The sequence below is a fragment of the Sarcophilus harrisii genome, chromosome 3 (assembly GCF_902635505.1).
Source record: "Sarcophilus harrisii chromosome 3, mSarHar1.11, whole genome shotgun sequence".
NCBI classification, from domain to species: domain Eukaryota; kingdom Metazoa; phylum Chordata; class Mammalia; order Dasyuromorphia; family Dasyuridae; genus Sarcophilus; species Sarcophilus harrisii.
In genome coordinates this window covers 602,998,052-603,009,458 of record NC_045428.1, presented here as the reverse complement: position 1 = coordinate 603,009,458, position 11,407 = coordinate 602,998,052, and the positions used below count along the sequence as shown (strand labels likewise).

The window sequence follows — 11,407 nt, the reverse complement described above, 5'->3', positions numbered from 1 at the left end:
TTAATCTATTTAACTTGTATACCAAACACTTCACTAAAAAAAAAATTGATAATAAAGATTGACTCCACCCTGATTTTTTCACTTCCTTTAATATCCCTAGATGCATTAACTTTGATTGTACTGAAGCTTAAAAATATCATGTAATCAGAATTGTCTAGTCTTCCTTTTCTAATAGCCTCAATACCTTTTCTGGCGAATAATCTAGTTCCTGCCTATAGTTAAGCATATATATATTCTGTTTTTCTTTCATATTTTTAATGGTATGATTCTGTTTCAAGGTGTCAGATCCATTGTGAAATTATCATTGTACCAGATGTAAGATGTTGTTAGTTTAAGTCTAATTTCTTCTATAATTCTTTCTAGTTTTGTCAGAATTACATATAGAATAGGGAATTCTTTATCTTTAAGCTATTTATGTTATGAAACACGGGATTATTGTCATTAGACATAAATACACACAAACACATCTCTCTCTCTCTCTCTCTCTCTCTCTCTCTGTATGTGAATATATATCATAAAAAACCATACTATACAAATTTTCCTTTATCACTTCTTTCTCTGGATTTAGATAGCATCTTAATAGTTCTCTTATAGCCAATTTGAATATTTACAATACTCAAAATGACTTAGTCATTCAGTTGTCCTTAGAACAATATAGCTGCTACTGTGTACACCATTCTCACAGTTCTGCTCATTTTTCTCTTCACTGTCTCATGCATGTCTTTTCAAGTTTTCTAAAATCATTGAGCTCTTCATTACTTGTAGAACACTAGTATTCCATCACAATCATATACCAAAACTTATTTATCCATTTCCCAATTGATGGATACCCCTTCAATTTCCAGTTCTTTGCCATAACAAAGAGAATTGCTAAACTATTTTAGAACATGCCTGTTCACCTTGAGAAACAGTTTTAATAGTGGTGTTGCTAGTCAAAGGATATATTCAGTTTTATAACTCATTGGATATAATTCTAGATTTTTTTTCCCAAAATGGCTGGATTTTACAGTTCCACCATCAGTGAATTACTATCTCATTTTTTCATATCCCCTGCAACATTAGATTGCTTTCCTCTTCTATAATTTTAGCCAATCTGAGAGGTGTGAGATATCTCAAAATTGTTTTAATTTTTCTAATCAAAGTAAGTTAGAGTAATTTTACATAACTATATATATATATATAGCTGTGATTTCATCATAGAAAAATGATCTATTCATATCCTTTGACCCTTTATCAGTTGGTGAATAACTCATATTCTTATAGATTTGATACAGTTCTTCATATGATTTAGATATGAGACCTTTATCTGAGAAATTGTTTATAAAAAATTCTTCCCTAATTTTTTGCTTGCCTTTTGATCTTGGTTATATTTATTTTATTTGTTAAAAAAACTTTCATTTTAATGTAATATAAATTATCCATTTTATACTTCATAATCCTCTCTATCTTGTTTATTTATGTTGGTTTTTATACAAAAGTAATAGTAACATAATGTTTCATGTTTTTTTTCTAATATTCTTATGATGCCCTCCTTTCTATCTAGGTTATGCATTAATTTTGATCTTATTTTGGCAAATGGCGTAAAACTGTTTTATGTCCAATCCTACCAGACTGCTTTTCAGCATTCTCATTTTTTTTAAACCAAATAATACATTTTTGTACCAAAAGCTTGAATCTTTATATTTGTCAAACCCATGGTTATTGTAATCATTTGTGCCTGTGTATTGCATGCCAAATCTGTTATACTAATCTATTTTTCTATTTTATGGCCAGTATAAAATAGTTTACATATAGTTGAAGATCTTATAATATAGGTTAAGATTTAATATTGATAAATCTCCTTCTTTTGCAATTTTCCATTATTTCCTTTATCATTCTTGTCCTTTTGTTCTTCTAAATAAAATTTGTTATTCATTTTTTGATCAGTAAAATAAAATTTTGATATTTAATTGGAATGGCATTGAATAAACAGAGTAGATCAAATAAAATTGTCATTTTTATTTTATTGCCTCTGCCAGCCAATGAACAATTAATATTTCCCTAGTTATTTAAATGTGGCTTTGTTGGTATAAAAAGTTTTTTTTTTAATTATGTTCACATAGTTCCTATGTGTCTGGTTGTCTTGTCAGGCATAATCCCAGGTAATTTACATTGTCTATAAATATTTTAAATGGGGTACCTTATTTATGCAAGTTTATTTTATACCCTTCTACTTTTCTGAAATTATTGTTTCCACTAACTTTTTAGCTCAATTTTTAGGATTTTACAAATATTTTTACCACCTGTCTACAAAAGCAACAGTTTTAGTATCTCACTGCCCAATAGAATTCCTTCTTCTTTTTCTTCTTTCATTGCTATTGCTTGTCTTTCTAATGCAATATTATTTAATAATGGTGAAAAATGGAATTTTTGTTTTGCTTCTGAACTTACTGAGAAGGCTTCTAGCATATCCCCATTATAAATAATACTTATTGATGGTTTTAGGTAGATGATTCCTATCATTTTTAGGAAAAAATTCCTTTATAATTATTCTTTCAAGTGCTTTTTTTAAAAAATTAAGAATGACTGCTGTATTTTATCAAAAACTTTTTCTGCATCTATTGATATGTTACATAATTTTTGTTATTTTTGTTATTGATAATCCAGAATCCTAGTTAATTGTTTTCAATGGTTCAAAGGGAAAACCCAAGAATATCTGCAACTACACCCTTCAAAGTGATCTTTCTACATATTCATGATAAAACTACTTTTTTGTCAGTGAAAAAGAGGAATTTGTGTGTGTTTGCATGTGTGAATTGTTTGCTATCTGAAATTAAGTCCTGCTGAGAAGGGAGAAATTGATTGCTGAGGAATTCATTTACAAATGTCTACCCATGATCACAAGAACAATGCAGTTTGATAGTAACTTTAATGAAACCATGACGTAAAAGACTTTTGGCATATGAATCAAAGAGCTTTAAAATTTTTTTAAATATTATTTTAACATTTGGTTGCTACTTTCTAAATATGATATTGAAGAACCGAAACACAAATCAATAGTGTCATTCTTGGTCCTAAGTCAAAATTCTTGGAATAAACCTAACAGATAAATAGAATATTTTCTACACATTTATGATAGGTCATCCATGAACATAGGCTATAGTTTTATATAAATATTAATTTCTGTGCACAAGTGCCTTCCCTAAAACCTTCTTCAGGGCACATAAAACATCTTTATTTCTAAGGCTGTAGATGATAGGGTTGAGCATGGGAGTGAGAATTGTATATAAAATGGCTAAGACCTTGTCCTGTCCTGGAGTATGATAGGACTTTGGTCTCATGTATGTAAAGATAAATGGTCCATAATACATGATAACTACGACCAGATGGGAGGAACAAGTGGAGAAGGCTTTTTTCTGGGCCTCCATAGATTTAATGTGAAACACAGTACGGAGAATCTGACCATAAGAGGCAAGAATAATGGAAAAGGGAATGAGGAGGAAGAATACAGCACTCACATAAACTCCTCCTTCATAATGTGATGTGTCAACACAAGAGAGTTTCAACATGGCTGATTTCGCAGAAGAAGTGGTCGATGGCTCTTGTGCCACAAAAAGGGAGGTGCAGAACATAAGTTGTGTGAATTGTAGAGTTGATGGTTCCCACAAGCCAGCATCCTGCAGCCAGAAGGACACCAATCCGATGGTTCATGAGGATGGGATAACGCAGTGGGTGGCAGATAGCTACATAGCGATCATAGGACATGGCTGAAAGGAGAAGGCATTCAGAACCCAAAAAAATGAGGGAGAGGAAAATCTGTAATCCACAACCTGCAAATGTGATGAATTTCCTACCAGATATGAAGTTACTGGCCATCTTGGGAACGATGTTAGAAATGTGCAATATATCTATGAAGGAGAGGTGGCTGAGAAGGAAGTACATTGGAGTGTGGAGCCGGATGTCGAGGCGGATCACAAGAATCAAGACTGTGTTCCCCATAATTGCCACCATAAAAATAATAAGGATAAGTGTTAAGAATAAGAATCCATATTGGTTTGGATGCAATAATCCTAAAAGGATGAAATCTTTAACAAAAGTTTGATTTTTTTCTTCCCACATCAGTCTTTCACTTTTTCCACCTAAAGCCCAAAAGACAAGTTTTAGAAAAAGAAGATTGGATGAATACAAACCCCAAGACTGAATCTGTAGCTTAAAGTTATGACTGTCACAATAGTCATTTCATTTATTTATGTCAACAAGTTGGAATTCAAAAAAATCAATCAAATGAATCACTGGGATTAATTGACACCTTGACATCAATTCATTGACTGAAGTGCTGAAAAAAAATTTCAAAATAACTCATATGGGTAGTTTTACATTTATGTTCCTTTCTTAGTTGATTTTTTAGCTTATAGACAATCAGAAAGCTAATTCGGCCTCTCAAGGCCTGGTCTTTCCTCCTATTTGAAGAGCAAGAATCATTTTTCAAATCAGTGAAAAGATAAGAATCAAATGGATCTTTGAGGGAGAACTGTTTGTTTTTAAAATATGCAAATACGACAGATGTAGGAGCAAAAAATTTCCTAAGTCAAGCAAGGATTGTTTTGTTTATAGTATCATTAACTGCATTATTTTTTAGAATTTATTTTATTTTTAACTTTTGGAATAAAGCAAGCATTTTCATAATGTAGTATAATAAAAAACAAGAATGTACATAAAACTACAAATCAACTAAATATAACGCTAGGCCTTTTAAATTTATATTAAAGTTATTATGTAAATTTCTCTTTTTCCTTAATTTTTTTTTGCTTCCCTCTGTCCAGACCTGCCATAAAAATGGTTACTATTAGATATATCACATTATATATATGTAAAATTATTCTATACATTCTATACATGCTGCTATTTATTAATTCTTTCTTTGAATTCTTTGAATGCAGATAACTTCATATGTTCTTGATTTTCAGTTTTTCTTTTTCTAACAGTTAAAATGCCATTCTTAAAACAATAGTGCTATCACTGTATACAGAGTTTTCTTGGTTTTTCTCATTTTGCTTATCATTTTTAAAAAGATCTTTTAGCTCATTACTTCATATAATACATAGTGTTCATTACAACCATATGTCACAACTTATTCAGCCATTCCCAATTCATTAGAATCCCTTGTGTTTTCAGTTTTGCGGGTTATGTGTGAATGGCAGGTTTGGTTTGTACTGTATTATATTTATTATTTATTTTTTTCTTGGTTTTATTGGCTTTTTATTTTTTTGTTTTTCATTTTATTTATTCCAAATTTGGCTGTGTTTACTTTTGAAATTTTTTAATGGAATGCAGTTTTTTTTGGGGTGTTTTTCTTTGCTGTAAATATTGTTAGGATGTTTAATATGGTTTGTTTCTTGGCTAGAGAAATAGTTGTGTTTGGTGAGTAAAGTAAAGCTGAAGATTGGGGAAAATGTGAGATGAGTAAAGAGGGAATGTGTGTGAGTTTGTTTGTGTTTTTATTTGTGGTAGTACGTGTTTGCATAAGTGTGTGTTTGATACATTAATGGATGGGCTATGTAATGTTGTTTTGGTTTCAAGAGTATTAGATGTTTTTTTTCTAATGTAATTTGCATACTTTTGGGGCTTTCATTTTTTGTATTTTTTTTCTTGTATGTTTAGAAATTTTGGTATGTAAGGCTATTTTTCATTTTAGAAAGAATGGTGTGTTATTATTGTTTTGCCATGGCTTTTTGGTTTGGTTTTGGAAGTTTTTCATATAGCTACTTTTTTGCTTTTTTGTGTTGTTTAAATATTATTAAAATATATGCAAAGAGTATTTTTAATATTTTACTTTGCAAAATTTTATGTTTCACTTTTTCTTCTTTTCTCATATATTTTAGATACAAGTAATATATATAACTATGTATATTGTTTTATAGCTTTTGTTGTTTATTATGCTGCACAGGAAAATTAGACAAAAAGAAAAGTGAAAAAGTGAAAATAAATAAAAGTAAAATTATTGGGTATTCTTGCTTTTGTTTATAAATGATGGTTTACTAGCTTTTTTTTTTTTTTTTTGGCTTGTGTTTTAAAATACTATTCTGGCTATGGCTTAAATTTTTCAAAGTAGTAAGCGATGAGAGTGGTAATATATGTTGAGAAGGGGTAAATAAAGTTTGATGTAATGAGTGCTTTTGTACTAATTTTTTAATATTTTTGCTTTTTCAAAGATGAAGTTTTCTAAGCTTTTGCTTTTTTTTTAATTTTTGCTTGGTTTTGGCTAGTGTTGTTTCTGTGTTAAGTGTTTTATATGTTAAATTTAATGGTTTTTTCATTTTTCTTGATTTTGCTAAGTAGAGCTTTTTGAGAACAGTGATGTTTTTCTATGATGGTTTTTATTTTTGTGTTTTTGTGTACATTTAAATTTTTCTTTACTTGTTTTTTCTTACTTGTTTTGACTTTTCATTTTTTTTTGCTGAAGGCTTTTCAGATTATGTTTTTTAAATTTATGTGTTAGCTTTTTGTTTCTGCTTTTTATTTTCTATGTTATTTTGCGGTTTGCTGGGGGTTGCTGTTGCTGATGTAATTATTATTATGTTGGAGTGATTTTTAAATGCATTTTTCTTTGCTTGTGTTTCTTTTTTGACTTAATGGGGCATTTGGCTGTTTTTTAGATATTTTAAAGTGTATATATTTTAAATTTACATTTTAAAGTGAAATGGCTTTTTTTTTGGGGCTATTTTTACATGCATGGGCTAAGCATGAATTTTATTAGTTTTGTGTTTTGGCAATGCTTTGCTTTTTGCTTGGTTTTAAATTTTTGCTTTTGCTGGTTTTTACAAGCAGGCTTTTTTACAAATAGCTGTGGATTTTGCCATTTTGGGGTGTTTGGTAGGGGTGCATGTGTGTGTTTGGTTGTTTGTTTTTTGGGGCTTTTTCTTGTTGAAATTTATTTTTGTTTTGGCAAGCAAGTGGGATGTGTTTAAAGGTAGTGTTGTTATTAGGAGTAAAGTGAAGAAGTGTTTTGTTGTTATTTTTGTTTTTATAGATGAGGGAAATAAACCAAAAGTTGTGTGGCTGTTGTAGAGTTGGTAGAGTTATATGTGGTTTGTGTTAGATGTATTGTGTTTTTTACTGTAGTTTGGTGGCCATTTGCTGTATTTTACTGTTCTTGGTTTGCGATTGCATTGGGGCTTAAAAGTGAGCTATGTTGAGATTTAAAATAGGGTGTTTTGCTATGTGTTGTTGGGCTCATTGACAATTTTTCTAGGTTTGCTTTTGATGTTGTTGCTTATGGGATATTTTTTTTTGTATTTGGCCTTTTTCACAAGCAGGATTAATTGTTGTAGATGTTTGCTTGGAAATGGTTCTTGGCTTTTGAGTTGGGGTACCACGGATTGCTTACTGTGGGCTTGTTTTGTTTGTTGTGATTTTGTTTATATCATTTGGTTTCATGTTTGCTAATTTACTTTTCATTGTTTGTATGGTGTTTTGGACAAGTAATAAATTTTCTAATTTTTTATGTTTTTATTTAGAGAAATCAATATAAAGTGCTTTTCTGTTAGTTTATTTTTATACTGGAATGGGATGAGTATTAAAGTATGGCTTTTAGTTTGTTTAAAGTTGTTGAGTGTTTTTATAAATAGTGAAACTAGTAATTTTGGCTAAAATTACTTGATTTATTTCATAATATTTTTGGATAGTTTTATTTACTACATGGAGTGATTATTACTTAGTGTTTGCCTATGACACTGGCCAATTAGTTGTTTCTTTTCTTAAATTTTTTTTTAAATTTTGTGCTAATGTTTACTAGTTGTAAAATTCTTGTCAAATACTTAAAGATTTTTAAATTGGTATTATAGATTGTTTTGTATGAAGTAATTTTTTATTAAATACTTATTAAATAGAATTTTACTTTTTTAGATATTGGCTGTTTTGCTTTTACGTGGAGTAGTTAAGGGTTTATGCTGTTCTGTTGTTGTTTTCAAATTAGACATTTTTCTGGTATTCTGGGTACTTGTACTATCTTGTCAAGTTTATTGTATTGCTTTTATTAGATTAGATTCAGAGAATTTCTAAATGAATAGTGTTTACCTATAGGAGATTGGAAATAAATAGTCACTTGTTTCTAATGATTGTTTAGCAAATTAAAACCCTGTGATTCTCATTGATAATATATTTAAGGCCCTTTAACAATTTTTGGTTGTACTTGTCTATAAAGTTCCTTTTATGGTGCTTCTCCTTCTCTGGTTTTCTATATTGTGATGTAGTTTAATAATTAGGTATATGACTGTAATATGTAATGGATTAGCCTTGTAAATTGGACCAGTTTTTGTGTTGTGTTGTTTACAGAAACTGGTTCAAAAAGCATTTTATACTGAATAATAAAATTTCATATATGGATTAAAGGCACATTCTGGATGATGCTAGATGCTCAAAGATTGTGAGAGTTTCTCAAGGGAAGACTGTCATTTGTTTTTTTTTAGATACCCCATCCTTGGGACATTGCCTGACATATAGAAGGTACTTAATAAATTTTATTATTGACTATGTTTGTAAACATTATAATTGTATTACAAAACATACATAAAATCTCGCTCTATTCTCAAGCCTACCCTGAAATAATAAAGGACTTCTTTTCTCCATCCTGTGTTCAGAATCCCCAGACCATGCCATATGCCTGGGATGGAGATCTGCAGGTGGAGATTCTTTTCTTCCTTTAAGTCTCAACTCACCGATCAGCACTGCCATGGGATCTTTCTTGTTTATAAGGTGAATTATGAAGTGTTTCTTTTTATTTTCTTATGGCTTGAGAGCACCAACCTGGTTGTTGCTTTTAGTTCACTTCTGGTTATATTCTACACAGCTAACTGCTTGTTGTATCATCCCTATTTAATCATAAGTTCCTTGTGGACAATTTGCAATTTTTAAAATGTTTGTAAACCTTATTGTCAATCAATAAGCATTTACTAAGTGCCTGCCATGCATCAAGCATTGTGCCAAGCACTGGGTATCCGAAGAAAAGCAAATGACAATCTCTCCTTGAAAAATTCACACAGTGTAATCATTATGAGTACCTAGTCTTATCCAGAACATTCACTTAATAGAATTATTTTATAAATTTATCATTCATTGTAAATGCTGTTTGAACCAGTTTTTCCGGGTCCAGTTGATCACCACCAGAAAGAATAACTGTCCAGTTTCTGAAACTAGAGAATCCCTTTTTCTTATCTGAGACATCTTAAGCAATGAAAATTTCAGCTCACAGACAAGCAGAATTCTTATCTTCATTCCTTCAACAGAAATTAGTCAGGCAAGTGAAGGTTTCTGGGATAAAAGGGGCGATATTTACTACCACTCAGCCTTACGTTTGTCACCAGATAGAGTTAGAGCTATTTTCTTGCATAGAGAAAGCAATCTACTACCCCACCAATTCAGTCAATTCATTGAAAGGAAATAGAAAAAAAAGAAACTCAGTCAAATTGGTGGAAAGTTTTGCTTAATGTCTGACAAAAGGAACATGTACTTTGTTGTTTCCTGACACAAACAATGAGAAAGTATTACCTAAAAATTGCTCTATTTTTCTATTCTTATCTCATCTTTTGATCTCTCTGTCTTTCTGCAAACTTACCTCTGATCATCACAGAAGCTAGAATCTCATTAGATTAGATTGCACTTGTTAGTGCAAACATATAAGCCATGTAAAAATATTACTTTCAGGGGCTTTATTAAGCTCCTTTCAATGTATAATGTCCTTGAATTAGAGGTACCCTGGGGTAAAATTTGCTGGAATGATACATAAACATGTTAGAGAAAAATTTTAGTTTATACGAAGGAAGAAATGTCAAATAATGAGTCTTGTGGAATAATGGGCTTGATTTAGTAGAATGAGGGCAAGGGCAGGTTGAGGAGAACATCTAAAGTGACTTCTAAGATCCACCTCAACTTTAAATCAGTGATTTGGGATTCTATGGGAGACAACATGGTATGTTGGAGAATCACAGACTGAGGTTCAAGTCAGATAGCAGACACTCACCAGTTGTGTTATCCAAGACATTTCACTTATCCTATCTTTCAGTGTTTTCATCATCTGTAAAATGGGGATAATAAAACAGCTACCTCACATTTGCTGTTAAGATCAATTGAGATAAAAAAATAAAAAAAATAAAAAAAAACAAAAAAAAAAAATTAAAAAAATGAATTAAAAAAAGATCAATTGAGATAAGGATGTGAGCAATGAGTCAGTCAAACGACCAATTTTATAAAATATCATTACAATATATCTGGTATTGAAAGCATTATAAATTGCAAAGTCCTATCAAAATATTTCTTAATGTTGCTGCTGTGGTTATTCTTACCCTGTGATCTGATTTTTGTGAAAATGCAAGAATGAAATCCTGAAATCAATTAATTCAGTATCCTAGATCCTGGGATCCCCTCATTCTTACCTGCATCCGTAGACATTACAACACTTTTAGGAGATTCTTTTGCCATCTACAGAAGACTTAAACCCTTAATAAGAAAATGTTGATACAATTAAAACTTTTATGTTTTCAATCTGTTCTTTTAGTAAGTTACCCAATCACTGTACTCAAGATGGTTTGGTGGAAAAACAGTCTGAAAATGGAGAAAATGAAGGGGGGTACTGCCTCTTTATTGCTTTCCACTGGAAATATAAAGCCCAAAGATGCATGGGATATAAGGTACTGCTGCTGAAGGAAAGGCCAATTTGTTGATCCGAATTAGACACAACATCCCCTTTGGGATTTATTGTAGCTCTTCAGAGAATCCTTTTGGCCAACTATCCCTTCTTGTTTTACAGAGTTATCGAATGTTTTCTGTAGAGTTATGGTGATTCTTCTAAGAGCATTGTGGGGAGTGACTGGGAGAGGTCAAATGGGATGGCAATTGCAGGGCATCCCCCAAAGTTCATTCTATTTAACAATAGCATTTAGATATAGATATAAATAATCTCATTCAATACTCCCAATCATTCTTGGTTGTACTTGTTCTGTTGTTTCTGTCCACTTAGATTTTTTGTGACCCCACTGAGAGTTTTCTTGGCAAGGACACTGGAGTGGTTTGCTATTTCCTTCTGCAGCTCATTTTACAGCTGAGGAAGCAGGCAAACAGCATTAAGTTACTTGCCTAGAGTCATGTAGTTAATAAGTGTCTGGCAAAACTTTGCTGGTTTTGAAATCATGCAGATGAATCTTCCTGATTCCAAGGCCAGTGCTCTATCCACTGTGCTATTTAGATAGCAAATACTTATATTGATCACTGGTCCACAAAGCACTGTGCCTGCCATATAGAGTTTGAGTTCCACACCAACCTAGCAGTAAACATTGCAACAGAGACTTTATGAGATAAGTGATGAATCCAAAGCCCAGTGACAATTGTGTTATTGGGACCTGGAATATCCAAAGGATTGTTTGATTGAATTAAC

At 31.3% G+C, this 11,407-nt stretch overlaps 1 protein-coding gene across 1 annotated transcript; it reads right to left on the bottom strand.

Moving 5' to 3' along the window:
• Positions 1-3,155: 3,155 nt before the first annotated feature.
• Positions 3,156-4,098, bottom strand: LOC100917166 (olfactory receptor 2AJ1-like). Its single transcript, XM_003766443.2, is given in 2 exon segments — positions 3,156-3,552; positions 3,554-4,098. Coding segments are annotated over 2 exon segments (942 nt in total).
• Between the last annotated feature and the right edge of the window lie 7,309 nt (positions 4,099-11,407).